Here is a 21,087-nt window from a genome sequence, read left to right as displayed (position 1 = left end):
CAAGCCCACAGGAGCTGGAGTGGCAAGATGGGCACACACCCTGGACTACAGGGAGGAGCACACACCCAGACAGCAGGAACATTGGGCAGCAAAACCAGCTCTTGGCCGGACTGGGTGGCGTCAGATCAGCAGCAATGGGAGTCAGGCCATGAGCTTTAATGATTGCCTTCACTGAACAGATCCCTTTGCGTCAGATCTGCTGCTTAGATCATCGACAGACCTTGCCATGTGTAACTGTGCAACATGGTGACCGCAAGGGGGAAGTGATGGCCTAGTGGTATTATCGCTGGGCTGTTAATTCAGAAACCCAGATAATGTACTGGGGACCCAGGTTCAAATTCTGCCACAGCAGATGGTGGAATTTCAATTCAATAAATATCTGGAATTAAGAATATAATTATGGCCATAAATCCATTGCCAATTGTCAAGGGAAAACCCATCAGGTTCACTTTAGGGAAGGAAACTGCCATCCTTACCTGATCTGGCCTACATGTGACTCCAGATCCACAGCAATGTGGTTGACTCTGACATTCTCTCTGGGCAGTTAGGGATGGGCAATAAATGCTGCCTTGCCAGCAGTACCTGCATCCTGTTTATGAATAATAAATAAAGAACAATACCATTAGTTTGAGCCTTCAAGCCCCAACTGCCATTTGCAGGAACCAGGTCAATAGCCTGATTTATTTTTTATTATTTAATTTTAAACTTAATTTGATGATTCAAAATTTAAGTTTCATTTTGAACCGGCAGGTTATGGTGGGATTAGTGGGGAGGAGGGTTAAAGTTGAGGTAATTATTAGGGATTCGTACAGGTTACTTCTTCTGGTTCCTTTCATCACACTTCATCCAATAACAAGATACACGGATTGCTATGATTTTTGCAAGGTCTGAAATAAATACTGATTGGCAGGGAATTGAGGAAGAGAGTGTGTGTGTGTGTGTCTGTTTCTGTGTGTATGTGTCTGCCTGTATGTATGTCTTTGTGTTTGTGTGTGTGTGCGCGCATCTGTGTCGGTGTGTGTCCATCTATGCATATGAGTTTGTGTGTGTGTGTATCTGTTTGTGTGTATGCTTGTGTATATATCTGAATGTGGTTCTGTGTGTCTGCATACATTTTTGTGTCTGTGTCAGTTTGTGTGTCTGTGTTTGTGACTGTGTGTATGTATACTTCTTTTTGTGTGTGTGTGTGTGTGTGTGCGCGCGTGCACATGCCTGTCAAAGTGCACAGTAATTCCTTAATTGCTTCGTTCTTTAGAATGGCGAAGAATTCCCAGTTGAGCATGGCTAGTGCTTCTGATGAGAACTACACCTTCTGCTGGAAGATCTTCTGTGCCTGGGATTATCTGATTGGTAATCCAGAAGCTGCAGAGAGTAAAACGGCTGCAGTAATCAACAATATTCGGGTAAGATGCTGCTAATGACCCATCCCCATCTCTCAGAAATATGTCATAGAATCAGACAACGTCGAAAAATACCATTCATCCCAGTCCCCTTGTGCCAGCTTTGGGAATGAGCTCGGTCCCACTTCTCTGCTTTCCCCACACACCTTTCCTTTTCTAAGATTCATTCCTTTTTGAAAGTTATTTGGGAAGCTACTCCCATCTGTCTTTCGGGCAATCTCGTCCAGATTGCAGTGACTTGCTATGTTTGAAAAAGAAACTCTCCTCTCACGATTGCGCTGTTGTCATCAATCTGTGTTTTCTGGTAACTGATCCTCCTTATTCACTGTCAACACCCCTGGTGTCGTTCAATCTTTGTATTTCAATCCAGAGCTTGTTTTGTCAGTATTGTGGAAGAGTCTGCGTTGGTTGCTGACAGGTTAATCACACTTGTCCGTTTTTCTTTTGAAGGAAGCAATTCTGGAGGAGCAAGTGAAGCGGAAAGACAGAAGCTTGTAGGTATTAGCCAGGGGGATGACGTGAAAATCCAACACTATCAATCAGACTGTGCTTTAACTCAATGAGAAGTAATGTCATGCAGCACAGATAGGGCCCTTCGGCCCATCAAGTCTGCACCACCTATTGTGACAAGATGTATTTTGTTCTTTTTTTGAAGAGAGGTTTTAAGACTAAGGAGGAGAGCTATCTATTTGAGTCCAATAAAGTTTATGAGGCCTTTTTTTTTAAGTTGGAGCAATAGTAGCAGCCTGAATGGGTGGGGTCAAGCTCCTACAGAGCCAGGATTTTTAGTTTTAGTTTTTTAGCCGCAAAAGGTTTTAGGTTTTCAGTTGCTGGGGTCTTGGAGTTAGGTTTGAAAGCTGCGGTAAATCTCTCCCTGTTACTGTCTCTGAGTTTTCCCTTGTTTCTTTTTCCTCCTGGACTGGAGAACTGCATGAGGGGCAATCTATTTTGCTGCATTTACCTTTGCCGAGGGTTGGATTATGGGATGTTAGTATATTAGATCGGTTACTGTTCAGTGATTAAATAATCTATTATTCTGTTATGTTTTCCAGTAGAATTACGTTATTCCAATTGCTTCTTTCTTTTGTTGTATTTTAACTATATGTATGAATAAAGCGTGTTTTGCTTCAAGACTGATAGTTTGACCAATCGAATTGCATCTGGAATGCAACAACTGGCATTTGTCTTTAAAATAAGAAAACATTAGGGTCCGGACTATGTTTTTAATTTATTTTCAGGGGGTTTGGTCTGGTACATAACACTATCTATGGTAACATTCGCCATCTTATTTCTCTAGGGCAGTGGTAATAAGCTTGAGGATCCTTGCCAACATTCTGGTGCTCCTCTCGCTTGCCGGCAGTATTTACATCATTTATTTTGTCGTCGATCGCTCACAGGAGTTGGAGCGCACGAAAGCTGAGTTGTCGCTGTGGGAAAAGAATGAGGTAGAGCCCTTGTCCTTGAGGCTGTTCCAGATGGACGATGGTTATCGCATGAATACACTCATACACTGCCTGGTTTCTGTTTAGGTGAGTGTCGTCGTTTCCCTCATCACCATGATCGCTCCCTCGGTGTTCGAGCTCGTGGCCCAGCTGGAGATGTTACACCCGAGAACCACCCTGCGCTTCCAGCTCGCCAGGTAGGACCACAGTTGGGACTTTTCTTCTTTTACTGGAGTGTAGGAAGTTGAGGGGCAACCCTATAGTGGTTTATAAAATCATGAGGGATATCCATAAAGTGAATGACAGGTAATTTTTTTTCCCATAGCATGGGGAATTTCAAGACAAAGGGCCATATTTTTAAGGTGAGAGGAGAGAGATTTAAAAAAAAGGCATGAGGAGCAACTTTTTTACACAGTGAGTGGTGGATGTGTGGAATGAGCATTCAGAGAATGTGATCGATGTGGGTGCAGTTACAATGTTTAAAAGGCATTTGGATAAGTACATGAATAAGAAATGTTTGGACAGATATGGGCCAAGTACAGGCACCCATAGACGCCATCCACTCTCCGAGTCAAGAGCAAAAACATTACTCACAGCTGCTGTAAACTGCTCTGGTCACGGGGGAGGGTAGAAAGTCCCTCTTGTAGCACAGTGATAGTGAGGGGAGGCGATGGCTTAGTGGTATTATCACTGGACTGTTAATCCACAGATATAGATGATGTTTTGGGAACCCGGGTTCAAATCCCACCATGGCAGATGGTGGAATTTTAATTCTATAAATGTCTGGAATTAAGAGTCTGATGATGACCAATATCCATTGTCAACTGTTGGGAAAAACTCATCTGGTGTTGCTGATGTCCTTTAGGGAAGGAAACTGCCATCCTTACCTGGTCTGGCATATGTGTGATTCCAGACCCACAGCAATGTCTCAACTGCCCTCTGGGCAATTAGGGATGGGCAATAAATGCTGCCTAGCCAGTGACACCCTCATCCTGTGCATGAGTTAAAAAAAAGTCCCTATCTGTGGACCAGGAGGCCTGGATTCAAGTCCCACCTGCTCTGGAGGTGTATAATAACATCTCTGAATGGGTGAATTGGAAAAATAGGGTAACAGAGGAGATGAAGCTGAACAGTCACGTGAAATATTGCAAACTCTGCGGAGAGAATTTGTGATATCCAGCTCACAACCAGCAACGACTGGTGCTGGTGAACTAAGTGTGTGGGTTAACCCATCCCAGACGGAAAAGCCAGTAAAACAAAACAGTCATCTACTTGAAAATGAATGTACTGGTCCGCCATGTTGAGGTATAAAAGATGCATTGGACCAGTATGTCATTTGTGAGCTTTAGTGGATTTTTTTCTATTTTCTTCTAATCAACCCATTCAGACATGTTATTGCTCACCTCTGGGGCAAGTGGGATTTGAACCACAGGCCTCCCAGCCCAGGGTTGGGACACTACCACTGCTCTGCAAGAGGGCTTTTTTTTTATTTCTGCCTTTGTTAAGCCCAGTTGTTGTAGATATCTTCTATTCAACCTGTCATGGCACATATCTGCAGCAGGTAAGACTTGATCCCAATAAAAACAGAATGAACTGCGGATGCTGTAATTCAGGAACAAAAGCAGAAGTTGCTGGAAAAGCTCAGCAGATCTGGCAGCATCTGTGAAGAAAAAAAGTCAGCGTTAACGCTTCAGGTCCGGTGACCCTTCCTCAGAACTCAGACTTGAACCCAGGTCTCCTAGCCCAGAGGGACTCTACCCACCCTGGTTTTTCTTCCTATAATTGGAACTCATGGTGGTGGTAGAATTCGCTAAAAACATACCTTAATGTTACAGACAGAGGCACCGAGCCTTTCCAGCTTTGACACCTTTCACCATAAACACCAAGGAATACATTTCTTGTTCAATCTCCAGATTGATAATCTTGGTATTTTTTTAAAGTGGCTGTGTCAGCTGGGGCCATGTAGAGATATTGGAGATTCTGGGTGGTGGAGTATTCTAGTTAATGGGGCGCTGGATAGCACAGATTTGACTGTGTTTTGAATAAACCACCAGGTAGAACATAAGGCAGTAACTTAAGATAGTTCAAACCATAGAAGCATAGAACTATCTATATAACCATCATAAAACCATCTGATATTCTATGTTAAAATTTCTTTTTTTTTTTAGCCTTAAAGGAATTGTTTTAATCTCCCTGTAATACCTACAGATTTTGCTGGTATTTAAATGAATGTTTGCTGGACAATTAGAACTTACATTTTCTGAAATTATTTCATTCTGACCTGTGGTGTTACATTTAACAACTCAATAATTTAAAGTATCTTTTTCTGTCATACAGGGTGTTGGTCCTGTATTTGGGCAATCTCTACAGTTTGATCATCGCGCTGCTTGACAAGGTGAACAGTATGAGCATGACGGTAAGCGTTGGAACTTTGTGCTTGTGTTCCCAGCAGATAAAGCTGACCTGGGGAGGGGAGTTAACCCTTTGACAATCGCAGTATGAACGATAACCCCTCTATTAGAGTCAATTCTCCCATCCCTTTCCTCACCATCTTCTTGCTCACTGTTAGGAAATAGCTAAAGCAAGATTCCAGCAAGGTCTCCCAGATAACTAGAACCTTTCATAATTTTTTTTTGGTGTGGAGAGGTATTGCTTGTGTTTTTGGGGAGGATTTAAACTAAGAACATGAGAGTCAGGAGGTAATACTAGAGAGAAAGATTCACTACCCTCTAACTGAAGACATTCCTCCTCATTTCAGTCCTATATAGCTAGTCTTCAGTCTTTAGTCTTTGATTCAAGACCATCCAACTAAGGGAAGTATCCTCACTGCCTCTACTTTGTTTGTTACTTTGAAGAGTTTTGTAAGTTTCTATGAGATTGTCTCTCATTCTTTTAAGCTTCAGAGATTACAGGCCCAGTCTATCAATCTCTCCTCATAGCACAGTGCCACCAGGAATCAGTCTCCTGAACCTCCTCCTGCACTTGTCTAAGGCCTTGTCCTTCCTTAGCTAAAGGGACCAGAACTGCACACTGTATTCCAGGCGTGATGTCACCATGTTCTATATAATTTGAAGCAAGACATTTTTTATTTGCTGCTACACTGAAATCCTTTTGTGATAAACTTTAATATATAGTTTGCCTTCTGAATTACTTGCTGCACCTGTAATCTATAAAGTGACATGCATTTTTCACTTCAGTAGCCGATGCATTGGACTTAAATTTGTTCTTGTTAGGATTCATACTTTTATGCTTTTTTGGTTGTTATGTATTTTTTACCAAAAGAGAGAGAAAGAAATGTTCAGTTTGCAGGCCCTGAATGCCAGTGGTTATCTTGCACTTCCTGCTTTGTATCCAACTGCAGCTGAACCAATTGGCAGGCTGTCATCAGGCAGATTTCCTTTAATGGAGAGAGTCTCCATGCCACTTTCTCAAAATGGTCCCCCTCACTGCTTCAAAAAGCAACATTGTCTTGTACAGGTAAAAATGTACATCTCTTGATTTTTCTAAATTGCAAGACTCTTCTGGTATTTCAGTTATATAGCAGTATCTGATTTGCAATCCAGTTTATAATCCAAAAGAAAAAACGTGGTCCTTTCTTGCATCCTAGGAATTTGACAACTTTCAGTCCCATTTCTCTGATACTACTTTTTACTATTACTAATTTCTTTCAGTTCCACACTCTAACTAGATTCTTGGATTTTTATTATTTTAAGGAGATTCCTTGTGTCTTCCTCCGTGAAGACATACAAAATACTTGTTTAGAATCTCTGCCATTTCTCCTGTCCCTGCTTGTAAAGGACCCACATTTGTTTTTGCTTATCCTTTCCATTTTATATGCCTTTAGAAGCTTTTACAATCAATTTTTATTTATTTATTACAATCAATTTCCTTGCTATTTTATATTCATATTCTATTCTTTTCTTTCTTTATCAATATCTTTATCCTTCTGTGCTGAATTCAAAAATGTTCCCAATCCTCAGGCTTTCAACCTCGTTGGTAACTTTATAAACATTATCCTTTGAAGTAGTGCTGCGTGCAGTTCTTGCCCTACTATAGAAAGGATATTATTAAACTAGAAAGAGTGCAGAAAAGATTTACTAGGATGCTGCCTGGCCTGGAAGATTTGAGTTATAAGGAGAGGCCAGATAGGCTGGGACTTGTTTTCGTTGGAGTGTAGGAGAATGAGGGATGACTTTATAGAGGTCTATAAAATCATGATAGGCATAGATAAGGTAGATAGCCAACAGCTTTTCCCCCTGGTACAGGAGTCTAAAACTAGAGAGTGTAGGTTTAAGATGAGAGCGATACAAAAGGGTCCAGAGGGGCAATTTTTTCAGAGGGTGGTGAGAGTCGGGAATGGGCTGCCAGAGATAATGGTGGAACCGAGTACAATTTTATCATTTAAGAAACATTTGGACAGGTACATGGATGGGATAGGATATGGAAGGATATGGGCCAAATGCAGGCAAATGGGATTAGTTTAATTGTGAAAAGTGAGTGGCATGGACAAGTTGGGCCGAAGGTCTGTAAACCTTGATGACACTAATACTACCTTTAACTTTCCTTGTTAGCTGTAGCTGTCCCACATTTCCTGTTGAATTTTGTTTTTTTTTTGGCTAAAATGACTGTTTTGTTTTGGAAACCAAGCATAGCTAACCATTGCCTCACTAATTTGAAACATTTTAATTTTTCTTTTCAATCCACCACAGCCAATTTCCTTCTCATGTCTTCAAAATAACCTTCATTTAGATTTAAAATCCTAGTTTCAGATTGAATAATATCTTTCATAATTTAATGGAAAATTCTATCATACCATAGTCACTATTCCCCAACAGTGGTTTTACAACAAGATTATTAATTAGCCCTTTGTCATTGCATAATACTTGATCTAAAATGGGCTCTGTATTGTTGTTCCTCGAAGTATTAATCTATAAAACTCTTAAACATATTCCTGGAATTATTCTTCCACAACATTTGTCTTCGTTAGGCTTACCTAGACAATATTGTTACAAAGTTGTGTAGAGTAATCGTGAATTGGAAGGCAGGAAGCTAGAATTTTTTGGAAAAAATGATAAGGGAGAAGTGTGCGTGGCTCCTTTTTAAGAGGTAAAGTGCTTTTCTAAGCTTATGCAGAAAATATGTCTAAGCAGCTGAAGGGATACAGCCAGTTCTGAAATGGAAACATGTATCAATTGGCTGTGTGATTGGAAACTTTAGTGTGGTTTTGATATTTTGGCAATGAACTGGAATCAGCCAATTTAAATTAGCAATTGGAAGCCAATTGAATTTAAATCTGATGGTTTTGTCAACCTCGGACCAATGTTATTGTAAGAAAATTGATATGTCATCCAAGGTATATAAGGAGAGCGTTTTGAAAATTGGTGAAAAGCGAACAGCCATCTCTGAGAAAGCACCATCTGTCCATAAAAGGTGCTGTGGCACTTCTAGCTACGAGTCCTCACAGAAGACTTAGAACAAAAGAGAAGTACAGCACAGGAACAGGCCCTTCGGCCATCCAAGCCTGTGCTGATCATCATCATATCCTGACTAAACTAAAAAACAATCCTTCTGATCTTATTTGGTCCGTATCCCTCTATTCCCTCCCTATTCATGTAACCATTCACGTGCCTCTTAAATGTCGCTAACGTGCCCGCATCCAGAATTTCTCCTGGCAGTGTGTTCCAGGCTCCTACCACTCTGTGACAAACTTCCCTTGTACATCTCCCTTAAACCTTCTCCCTCTCACCTTGAACCTGTTCCCCCTCGTAATTGAAACTTCAACCCTGGGAAAAAGCCTCTAACTATCCACCCTATCTATGCCTCTCATAATTTTGTAGACCTCTATCAGGTATCCTCACAGTCGCCATCTTTCCAGGGAAAACATTCATAGACTTTTTAACCTTTCCTCATAGCCAATGCCCTCAAGACCGGGCAACATCCTGGTGAACCTTCTCTGCACTCTCTCCATAGCTTCCACGTCCTTCTGGTAGTGTGGCGACCAAAACTGCACACAATACTCCAAATGCAGCCTAACATGGGTTTTATGTAGCTGTGACATGGTTTGCCAACCCTTGTACTCTATGCCCAGGCCGATGAAGGCAAGCATGCCGTATGCCTTCTTAATCTCTTTGGCCACGTGTGTTGCCACTTTTAGGGAACTGTGCACCTGCACACCCAGATCTGTCTGTATGTTAATGTTCCAAAGGGTTCTTCCATTTACAGTATAATTCACACCTAAATTTGATCCTCCAAAATGCATCACCTTGCATTTGTCTGGATTAAACTCCATCTGCTACTTCTGTGCCTAAGTTGCCAATCTATCTATATCCTGTTGTACCCTTTCACAATTGTTGGCACAGTCAGCAACTCCACCAATGTTCGTGTCATCTGCAAGCTTACTAATCAGACCACCCACATTTTCCTCCAGATCATTTTATACATACTACAAAAAACAGAGGACCTAAGACTGATCCCTGTGGAACACTACTAGTTACCGGTCTCCATTCTGAAAAATACCCTTTCACCGTTACCCTCTGTCTTCTATGACCAAGCCAGTTTTGTATCCACCTAGACAGCCCACACTGAACCCCACGTGATTTTAATTTTTGTACCAACCTGCCATGTTGGATTTTATCAAATGCCTTACTAAAGTTCATATAAACTACATCCACAGCCCTTTCCTCATCAATTAGCTTCGTCACCTCTTCTAAAAATTCAATCAGGTTGGTGAGACATGACCTTTCCCATACAAAACCATGCTGCCTGTCGCTAACTAGTCCATTTTTTTTCCAAATGTGCATATATCTTGTCCCTCAGTATCTTCTCCAAGAGCTTCCCCACCATAGACGTCAGGCTCACCAGTTTATAATTTCCTGGATTATCCCTGCTTCCTTTCTTAAACAACATTGGCTAATATCCAGTCCTCTGGAAGTTTGCCTGTGGTCAAAAAGGATGTGAAGATATTGGCTAATGCCCCAGCTATTTCTTCCCTTGCCCCTCGCAGAAACTTGGGATAGATCCCATCTGGTTCTGTCTACCTTTTTGCAATTTAGGATATCTAAAACTTCCTCCTTCGATATATTGACATTCCCTAGAGTATTCACACACTCATCCCTGACCTCAACATCAGTCATATCCTTCTCCGTGGTGAATACTGATATAAAGTACTCATTCAGGATCTCCCCCACTTCCTGTGGCTCCACATATAATTTCCCTCCTTTATCCTTGAGTGGACTGACACTTTCTCTTGCTACCCTGTTTCTTCTAATATACGCATAAAAATTTTTGGGATTCTTCTTGACCCTATTTGCTAAAGACATTTCTTGGCACCTTTTTAGCCTTCCTAATTCCACATTTAAGTTCCATCCTACTTTCACTATACTCCTCAATGGCTTTGTTAGTTTGCAGCTGCCTATCGTATGCTTCCTTTACCCTTTTGAATAAGCTTACAATATCCCTTGTCATCCATGGTTCCTGGATCCTTCCATTCCTGTCCTTCAGTTTTGCAGGGACAAGCATGTCTTGCATTTTAATCAACTGGTCTTTAAAAGCCTCCCACATGCCAGATGTAGATTTGCCTTCAAATAACTGCTCCCAATCCACATTCCCCAGTTCCTGTCTAATGTGGATGTAATTGGCACTTACCCAATTAAGCACCCACGTCACAGAGAAAACATCGCTAACAGCTGTTTCAGCGGAAGAAAGCCATTTATGACTTGAGAACGGCAGAAGAAAGGTGTGCAGACTTTGAGAGACTAAATTTTAATTTTTTATATTACTTGAGTTTATGTAAGTGGGATTTGTGTTTATTGGAACAGCACACCAATAGAATTTGGTTCCATTAGCAAACAGTTAGTAGTTAAGGGGGAATCGTTCGGTTGGATAGTAATTGTGTTAATTTGTTCACTGTTAGGGTTAAATAATGAAATTGTTACTTGTTACTTTAAGAAGAGAATATCATGGATTTTCTTTCATTTAACCTCCCCTTCTCTGTAACAGTTTAACAGATTTGATAAGCTTCTCTGGGTGTTTTTGGTTTAATGATTAGAAGGGGACCTCTACTCTCACTGTAACAGATTGGGGGCTTTTGTTTCAATTTTAATTATCAGAGGAGTTTGACCTCCCCTTCCTAGCAGTATGCAGATTGTAGACACCGTAACAACAGCATTCCTCTTGCTAAATATGGCTGTAATGTCCTAATTTATACTGTGTCTCACATTAACACTACTGTTTGGTAGAGATTGCAATAATGGTAGTTAAACAAGCTCAAAAATGATAAGCTGTAGTGTAAAGGAAACAGCAATGAATAGGATAGCTGATGACATCAGGTCATGTGATGAGCCATTTTGCGAAGGAATTCCCATAACCGGGATGTACAGGGATCAGTCACTGTGAAGCATATATTCTATTTGTTGAATAAAAGATTCTGGTCCAAAAGACACACCCCACGTCCATCTCTGAGTATCAAACTGAGAACCTACCATCTCAGTAATGGGAATGGTGCCTAGGGCTGACGTTGAGAATTAAACAAAGGTAAGCAGTTGTAACTAAATTCTGACAGCACAGGGAGAAGGGCGAACAATACATCCACCAGACATGGAAAGTCAATGAAATGGCTGTGATCATAGTGGAGAGCCTGAAGCAAGAGACTAGTCCTAAGTTACACTTGATCAGGTCTCTGTGATTTATCTACCTTTTTATGCTTTCTAAGACCTCCGGCACCATCTCTTCTGTAATTTGGACTGTTTTCAAGACTGCAATATTTATTTCCCCAAGTTCCCTAGCTTCCATGCCTTTCTCCACAGTAAAACTGAAATAAAATATTCATTTAATATCTCTCCTATCTCCTGTGGTTTCTCACACAGATGACCTCATTGATCTTTAAGCGGTCCTATTCTCTCCATTATTGATCTTTTTCCCTTAATATTCTTGTAGAATCTCTTTGAATTATCTTTAACCTTATCTGCCAAGACTATCTCCTATCCCCTTTTTGCTCTGCTGATTTCCCTGTTAAGAATGCCCCTTCTCAGTTGTTTCTACTTGACATATGCTTCCTTCTTATTCTTGACTAGAATATCTCTATTCATGCATTGTTCCCTACTCCTACCAGCCTTTCCTATCACTCTAACAGGAACATGTCTCTGAACTCTCATTATCTCACTTTTGAAAGCCTCCCACTTGTCAATCATCCCTTTACCTGCGGATAGTCTACTCCAAACAACTCTTGAATGTTCTCGTCTCATTCTGTCAAAATTGGCCTTACTCCAATGCAGAACTTTTAACTTTTATACAAGGACTATCCTTCTCATAGCTATTTTAAAACTAATAGAATTATGATCACTGGTCCCAAAGTGCTCCCGCACTAACATTTAAGTCACTTGGCCTGCCTTATTTCTAAAGAGAAGGTCAAGTTTTGCTCCTGCTCTATTAGGTATATTGATTTAAAAAATAAGTCTTGAACACATTTAACAGATCCAAGACTTTAACACTATGGCACTCTCAGTCTATGTTTGGAAAGTTAAAAATCGCTACTGTTACAACCCTATTATTCTCGCACAAACCTGAGATCTCTCTACATATTTGCTCCTCCATTTCCCACTGACTCCTGGTGGGCCTATAGTAAATCCCATCAAGGTGATCTTCCCTTTCTTATTTCTGAGTTCTACCCATGCAGCTTCACTGGACGATGCCCCAGGATTATCCTCTCTGGGTACAGCAGTAATGCTTTCCCTAATCAAAAAACACCACTCCCCCTCCTAGTCATTATTATATTGCTGTTTTGTGGAAGTTTGTTGTGTGTGAATTGGCTGCTGTGTTCCCTAAGTTGCAACACTAACTACATTTCTGGAGCACAGCAGCTGGAAGGTGCATTGAGACACCCTGTAGTTGTAAAGGGTGCAGTGTGAATGCATATTGTTTTTTTTCTGTTTTAAAATTGGTCTGAAATCTAAAATGAAAGCAAATCTGACAGATTGTGAACTGTATGAATAGAGTTTGAAATTATATGGGAGAAATAGAGCAAAAATTTATTCCAAGATTACTGAATCTTCTTGTTGGGTCTGAACCATTTGCTGCAGGATAATTCCAATGATACGGGCACAGCGTTTTTGGCAACTAGAGTCCTCCCTGAGGAAGAGAGCCTCTCGACCATTGTCCCTGAGATTAGACTGAGGTGGAACAGCTCCTTCGGTTCAGAAGACAACAAAACAAAACCATTAACCAAATATAACAGGACGGCTCTGTTTGATTACAACGTATTATCTCAGCAGGATCAATGTTGGGAAACCTATGTTGGACAGGTTTGTTACTATGTACATTCCAGCAAATTAGCTTTTTATAGTTTTCCATACGCCCATGGAAGTTTCATCGTGTGACTTTCTAAACCATGAACTGCCCCTCCTGCACACTCCCACCATTGATATCCACTCCCACACCCCCAACCATTCTCCTGCCTTTTTCCTGTGCCCTTGTCCACCATTTTTACTTAAATAATCATTCAATGCCCTTTTGAGTTAGTCCATTGACTGTACCTCCAGTACACCTACAGGCAGTGCGCTCCAGTTTTTATTCACTCACATTTGCTACTCCCTGAGACTATCTGTCTGAACTAGGGTTCGAACCCTACACTCTCTGATTCCAAAGTGAGCAAGGCTTCTGCTAAGGAAAAGGCACAGTCTGTCGCTCATTGAACTTCACTGAAAAGCCACAGTAAAGGGTTACATTGCTGAGTGTTCTGAGACATGGTCTCAGGAATGCAACAGTAAACCCATTCACAATTCATTTCATCCTTTACAGCAAGCTATTCCTGAAAACCATTGTTCATATGTCCAACACAAGTTAACTAATCAACTGTTTCTATCTTTAGGAGATGCTGAAGCTGTCTATTATTGACATGCTTTTCACTGTGGGTAGCATCTTACTCATTGACTTCATTCGAGGGCTGTTTGTGCGATTCCTGAGTGATTGTTGGTGCTGGGATCTAGAGAGTAAATTTGTGAGTATTGTGCAGATTTGAACATTGTACCATCTTCACCACTTATCGCATTATGTTCTCACTGTTTATTTCCAATCTCTTGCAGCCTGAGTATGGAGAATTCAAGATTGCTGAAAATGTTTTACATCTGATATACAATCAGGGAATGATATGGTATGTAGCAAAAACTTCTATGAGAGTTATCTGTTCTTCTTGGGACATTAGAACAAACCAAAATGCATTATAACCAAAACATAGGAAGAATATGGGGCCTTTCAGCCCCATAAACCTGTTCCACTGTTCAATTAAATCCTGATTGGACTATATCCAAATGCTGAGAGGTTGAGTTATTTCTGCCCTATTAATGTAAATGCAAACAAAGAATTGTGAATAGTTTGCGATATTATGAGTCAAGACTAGATAGTATCAGAGTTCAGTGCCATTCCCACTAAAACCATGGATTGGTTGGAACACTGAAGCAGTCCATTCAGTGCATTGTATTTGGGCAGGCTGTATGAAGAAGCAATTTATCTTACATCTCTCCTGTGCCTTTGCCCCATACCTGTGCATGGTTTGCCGTTTCATAATAAATCTCAATTGACCACACTCACAGTCAGTGCACTCCAGATCCTAATCATCTCATTTCATATTTTCCCTCATGTCACCGTCGCTTCTTTAGACAATTGCCTCATCTGTGCCCTCTGGTTCTCAATCCTTCCACCAGTAGGGATAGATTCTCCCTATTTACACTGCCCAGACCCCTCGGCATTTTGAATGACCGTATCATATTTCTTTTCAGCCTCTTCTTCTCTAAGAGCCGTCTCCAATCCATCTCATAACTGAGGTTCCTCAGCCCTGGAACTATTCTCCTTTTCTGCATTTTTCCAAGATGGCGGCACTGGCAGGATAGGCAGCGTTCAGGCTCCTGGGCCCATCCGCTCCCAGTGTCCACTTCCTCCTTCTTCTCTTGCCCTTTTGTGTCTTCTTTCTTTTTTCTTTTTGTTTGTCTTCTTCCTGTCGGCAGGGCCTGAGGGGTGACATCATGGTTAGGTGGGAGGGGGGGTTAGCGACCGGAGAAAGACTATTAGCAAGATGGCGGCCTGGCCTTCGTGGTGGAGCCATGGACTCCTGGTTGTGGTGGGCCTGGAGTGGGGAATCCTGATTTATCAGCAAGGTGGCGTCAGCGGAGCCAGGGGCCCCTGGCTGCAAGCTGAGTGTGGGTCTAGCACAGGACCTAGCATTGGTGGCCTATCAGCGAGGTGGCCCCAGCAATGAAGAGATGGTGCCTGAAGATTGGCGACTCCCATGTTGGTGATACCGCCACAGGGTGTTTGGGGAAGGTGTTGTTGGTCGGCCAACTCGAGGCTTAGGGCTCACGGTGGAGGCAGAGGAGCGAAGATGGACTTATTTTCAGTTTTATCTTTTTATTTTCGAAGTATTCAAATGGCGCAAGATTGCAGCGACAGTTGAAGCTTCTGACTGTGTTTTACTGTGTTGTTCATTGTAGAGTACAAGTGGCAATGAATCATCATTCATGCATTCTCCCTGATAGCCTTCACATCGACCTGAACTGTACATGTGCTCCAGTTGAGATCACGCCAGTGTTTATACGAGTTTCTAATAACTTCCTTGCTTCTGTACTCTAAATTACTTTAATACATGAACATACAAGCAAGGAACAAGAGTAGGCCACTCGGCCCTTCAAGCCTCCTGGACAGTGGCAAAGTGGTTTGTGAGCCTGGGTAATGGACTCCCTTTCAGCTATCTCTTTTTATATTTTACATTATTCTTAAACTGTTCAAAATGGCACTGGAATGATGGCGACAGTGGAAGTTTTTCCACTGTATTTTTCTGTATTTTTAATTATAAAATATGTGTGACAATAAAATCATTCATTCATTCAATAAGCTGATCCGATTTTAACTTCAACTTTCCATTCCTGCATACCCCAGGAAATCTTTCATCCCCTTGATCATCAAGAATCTATGAATGTAATGAGTTTTTTGCTGTTAGTTCAGGTTTGTGTGAGATTGGCCGAGGCATCTCTTTTTGTTGGGAATTCACATCCGAAGATGAGCTCGACAGCTCCATCTGGTGACTTCTGTTCCCATCTCACAGCCTTTCAACCCTGGAGCAACAACTGGAAAATGTACCTCTTACAAATATTAGAATTACTCCAATATTACGCACACACGCAGAGAAGATGAAGTTGCATCACATTAGTGAAGCAGTTATCTGATTCTACCTTTGCCCACTTTCACAAAGAAAATCAGTAACAATTTGAGCAGATATGTGATTTGTTGTCTGAGGCACCTTTTTCTGGTGATACATTAAAAATTATGAAAGACTGGAACTGAGTAAGTACATAGAAGCAGATTTGTTCAGTAGATACAATATTGGGAACAGAGATGCAAGAAGTGTAGGACAGAAGAAACATCTTCACAACAGAGTGTGAGTCTGTGGTATATATTTCAGGGTTATTGGTTGAGCAAGAAACTAAATCAACAGATAACACAGTATGGAGCTGGAGGAGCACAGCAGGCCAGGCAGCATCAGAGGAGCAGGAAAGCTGATGTTTTGGATCAGGACTCTTCTTCAGAAAAATCATTTTTCTGAAGAAGGGTCCCGACCCGAAACATCAGCTTTCCTGTTCCTCTGATGCTGCCTGGCCTGCTGTGCTCCTCCAGCTCCATACTGTGTTATCTCTGACTCCAGCATCTGCAGTTCTTACTATCGCAAACTAAATCAACAGTTAGGTTTAGGTTTAATGGATGGAGGAAAGGGGTTAAAGAGGTATGGAAACAGGAAAGAAAAATGTAAGATGAAATTTGTGATTTATTCCTGCTTTGTAACTTCTGTGTAGTAAATGTTATTGTTGACACTCTAAACTAAAAATGTATGATATTGGAAATAAGCAGCAGCTCAGTCAGCATCTGGGAAAAGAGAAGGCCATAAATAATTAGGGTGTAGGGCCTTCTGAAAGATTTTGATTAAGGGGTCTAACCCAACGCAGTAACCTGCATTCCTTCTCCTCAGACACTGACTGTCCTATTGGACATTGCCAGCACATTTTTACCTCAGACTTCCAGCTTCTTTTCTTATTTCCTTCAATCTTTAGGATGGGCGCTTTCTTCTCCCCGTGCCTTCCAGCGTTCAATGTTCTCAAACTGATTGGCCTCATGTATTTAAGGAGCTGGGCAGTCTTGACCTGTAATGTTCCACATCAGCAGGTTTTCCGTGCTTCAAGGTCAGTGCTCTATATAAATCCCATGTTCACCAGGAATGAATTGTGATGGACATTGTTACTTAGCTCAATATTGAATCCAATTAAAAGGTATCAAGAAATCATATTAGTTTAATTAGCACAGTAAAATGCTACTGATACTTTGTGATCAGTCATGTCCCAACTGATGCGTATTTGTTACATTAAACACTCCTGTTAAAATAACATCCTAATTGCATTGCTCCCTCATTTCCATGTAATTGATATAGATGCTTCTCAACTCTATTTCTTATTCCGTTGACCGGAAGATTATGAAAATGCTCACGCAATTCGAGTCATTTGGATTTATATGACTTCCATTTATCTTCTAAGAGTTTTGGAGCCGAGTTCAATAGTTAAAGATATGTAACGGGTAATTCCCTGATTCCATAACCCAGCAATTAGACTGTTTATAGAGGGCTTAGATGAATGATGGAATTATAATGCCATGATCCCAACTCCCTTAGAGCAATGAATCCTAGGGAACTGATTTTGTTTAGGAGGCATCTTGACAAAAAATGATTAGGCATGGAATAGCGTGAAACAGATAGCGTAGAGGTAAAAGATTTTTCGTTTAGAAAGGCTTCATATGTCAGCACAGTCTTGATGGGCTGAAGGGTCCGTTCCTGTGCTGTACTGTTCTTTTTTGTTGTTGTTGACACCATTCAAGTGTAGAAACAAAAGGGGATGTAGTAGTAATGGTATGGGACAGTATAGATCAGGGTATTTACTCTGTTCTCTGCAGCAAAGAGTGAGAGTCCGAGAGGTGGTGTTGCCTGCCCGGTGCCAAGCTGTGAGACATCTGCTCAGGGGTGGAAAGGAATTTGCAGTGGGAGGGGGAGGATCAGGTGGTCATGCTCCATGTATGTATGAAGGCTAGAGGTAGAACTAGGAAAGAGGCTCTGCAGAGAAGGTATGAGGAGGTGGCACTAAATTAGATAGCAGAACCTCAAAAGTTACAATCTCTGGATTCTTCTTTAAACAGAATCTCCTTACTTTGATTATCCCACCAATATTTTTTACTCTTGGCTAGATTCAGATTTCAACGTGGAAGCCCTTGATGAAGAAAGATATCTCTTTGCAATCTGTTCCTGACTTTTTTTTTCCTTAGCTTCCTTATTCCCTGAGCCGAGTGTGAATTGGCATAGGGTAGGTGAACGTAGTGAGATGAGTATGTGGACTTTGAGTCTGGGGTTCATTTAATGAAGGGGCAAACAACCCACCAAGCGACCACCCCCCACCCCCCGACAAAAAATTAGAAGGGAGAACCTCAAAGGTTACAATCCCTGGATTTCTTTTTTAACAAGATCTCCTTACTTTGTCTGGAAATGCTGGAAAGGCCCATTGATGGTCTTCCTGTCCTAATGCTAATTAAACCCCTCAAATAGGCAATTATTGCCCAATTAGCCTCTTCTCATAGTTGTTGCATTAACCCAGTGGTAGTAGGGCCTAGTGTTGTGTGGGAAGCCTCAAGTTTCCTAGTGCTTGTTCTGCTTGTTCCTACAAGCAGAACAACATTGTTGTCAGTCACGAGTGGATGCCAGTTCTTGGCAAATGAGACTTTCACCATGGGGTCCTGATCCAGTGGAAGGCCCATTCTCAACTGCCTGAGTTACACCAGTGTGATCTTTCCAGGCAAGGTGGTGTGTGTGTGTCTATCTCACTGTCAACATCCAAGACCCTTGCCACCTCCATAAAACTCGAGCCAGGGATAAGAATGTTAAAATCAACAGTTGCCAAACTGGGAGCTGTGGTAGAGCAGGGAGCACGGACTGAGAGGGGAAAAAAGGACTTTGTGCGGATTGAGATTGGGGGGGAGAGTTTGCGGTGAGATCAGGTTGTCTGAGTGGTCAGGAGTGTATTGGAATTGTCAGAACTAGGGTGACAAAGGCACAGATCAAGGTTTCAGCAACATCCTTAGATTTGAAGGGTAGCTTGTATCTGTGCTCCCTCCACCCAAGTGTAAACCAAATATTAATCCAGCTCTTCCTGTGAGAGTTAATTCACAAAATATTAGTTGCTTTTGGCCAGAATTTATTCTGCTTGCCTTGTATAGGTTTGGCAACCAGAAGAAACAGATTTAAATCAATTGGCAAAAGAACCAAGGGAGAGAAAGCGACAGAATTTTACCCAATGGGTCATTCAGAACTGGAATGGAAGTGAATAGATGATAGAAGCAGTTCAAAGACGATATCCAAAACACTAGAAAAGGGGGAAAAAATGGCAGGGCCGACAAGAACCAATTGGAGAATTGGCTAGCCCTTTCAAAGAGCTGGTAGGATGGGCTAAATAGCCTCCTTTTTGTAGTGTTCCAGTTTGTGTAGACAAGGATATAATTTCTTTGAATCTCTTACCTCATCAGAAGATTGTTATTCTGTTTCCATCTCAGCCCTCACAGTTTAAATTAAGTAAGGCTGTTTCCATAGGATGGGGATCATTTAGCCTTCATTCTCACTGGGACAGAGCTGTGAACTTTGGTCACCAAGTTGGATAAAGTGAGTGAGTACTGAGTACCTTGACTGAAGGTAAATTCATTGAGACCACGCCATAGCATCAGTCCAGTACAGTGGAGAATTTGATTCTGAGGTGGGAGTTTTCTGTTTGGATGAAAGATTATCAACTTGAAATGCTTTCTGTCCACACGTGCTGCCAGAGTATTTATGCAGATTCTGTTTTTATTTCAGATTTTCAGCATTTGTAGTCTGTTGTTTTCATATTTATGAATGATTTTAGCTGCCTGAAAATTGGGGGTCATAGAGTTATGCAGTAGGGAAACAGACCCTTTGGTCCAACTCATCCATGCTGACCAGATATCCTAAATTAATCTAGTTCCATTTGCCAGCATTTGGCCCGTATCCCTCTAAACCCTTTCTATTCATATACCCATATAGATACTTTTCAAATGTTGTAATTGTACTCGCCTCCACCATTTCGTCTAGCAGCTCATTCCATTTCACCCTCTGCGTAAAAACCTTGCCCCTTAGGTCCCTTTGGTATCATTCCCCTCTCACCTTAAACCTATGCCCTCCAATTTTGGACTCCCCCACCCTGGGAAAAAAGACCTTGGCTATTCACTCTATCCATGCCCCTCATGATTTTATAAACTTCAATAAGATCACCTCTCAGCCTCCAACCCTGCCGGGGAAATAACCCCAGCCTGTTCAGCCTGTCCCTACAGTTCAATGCCTCCCACCCTGGCAACATTCTTGTAAATCTTTTCTGAACCCTTTCAAGTTTAACAACGTCTTTCCTATAGCAGGGAGACCAGAATCGCATGCAGTATTCCAAAAGTGGCCTAACTAATGTCCTGTACAGCTACAACATGACTTCCCAAATCCTATACTCAATACGCTGACCAATAAGTGCACGTATACTAAACACCTTCTTCACTGTCCTGTCTACCTGCGACTCTACTTTCAAGGAACTATGAACCTGCACTCCAAGGTGTCTTTGTTCAGCAACACTCCCCAGGATCCTGCCAACTGTATTTGCCTTACCAAAATGCAACACTGCACATTTATCTAAATTATCTCCATCTACCACTACATGGCACATCTGATCACAGTCCCATTGTACTCTGAGATAACCTTCTTCACTGTCCATTACACCACCAACTTTAGTGTCATCTGCAAGCTAACTAGCAATATCTCCTATATTTACATCTAAATCATCGATATAAATGGTGAAAAGCAGTGGACCCAGCACCGATCCTTGCGACACACCACTGGTCACAGGCCTCTGGTCCAGATAGCACCCTCTACCACACACTCTCTGTCTTCTACCTTCAAGCCAAGCCAATTTTGTATACAAATAGCTAGCTCTCCCTGACCCAAAAGCACTGATTTCTCTCCCCTGCCCCCCAATTCTTCTCATTGTGTCAGTGAGATACATTTTATATTGAGAGTGAAGGCTCCATGATATTACCCAATTTTGCAGTCAATAGTGATAAACAGCAAATAGATTTAATGATAACAGTGTGGAGCTGGAGGAATACAGCAGGCCATGCAGCAT

The 21,087-nt window shown here is 41.6% G+C and overlaps 1 protein-coding gene across 1 annotated transcript in view; it reads left to right on the top strand.

Moving 5' to 3' along the window:
* LOC109917311 (transmembrane channel-like protein 3) overlaps positions 1-21,087 on the top strand; it is a 53,926-nt gene that overhangs the window by 17,399 nt on the left and 15,440 nt on the right. Inside the window, exons 8-16 of the mRNA XM_048615953.1 lie at positions 1,256-1,403; positions 1,851-1,894; positions 2,698-2,845; positions 2,930-3,039; positions 5,180-5,258; positions 12,919-13,140; positions 13,707-13,835; positions 13,921-13,988; positions 16,933-17,061. Coding sequence (XP_048471910.1) covers positions 1,256-1,403; positions 1,851-1,894; positions 2,698-2,845; positions 2,930-3,039; positions 5,180-5,258; positions 12,919-13,140; positions 13,707-13,835; positions 13,921-13,988; positions 16,933-17,061 — 1,077 coding nt within the window. The remainder of the gene's footprint in view (positions 1-1,255; positions 1,404-1,850; positions 1,895-2,697; positions 2,846-2,929; positions 3,040-5,179; positions 5,259-12,918; positions 13,141-13,706; positions 13,836-13,920; positions 13,989-16,932; positions 17,062-21,087) is intronic.

The sequence above is a fragment of the Rhincodon typus genome, chromosome 33, assembly GCF_021869965.1.
Source record: "Rhincodon typus isolate 14 chromosome 33, sRhiTyp1.1, whole genome shotgun sequence".
Taxonomy (NCBI): Eukaryota; Metazoa; Chordata; class Chondrichthyes; order Orectolobiformes; family Rhincodontidae; genus Rhincodon; species Rhincodon typus.
This window is presented reverse-complemented; position numbering and strand designations above follow the sequence as displayed.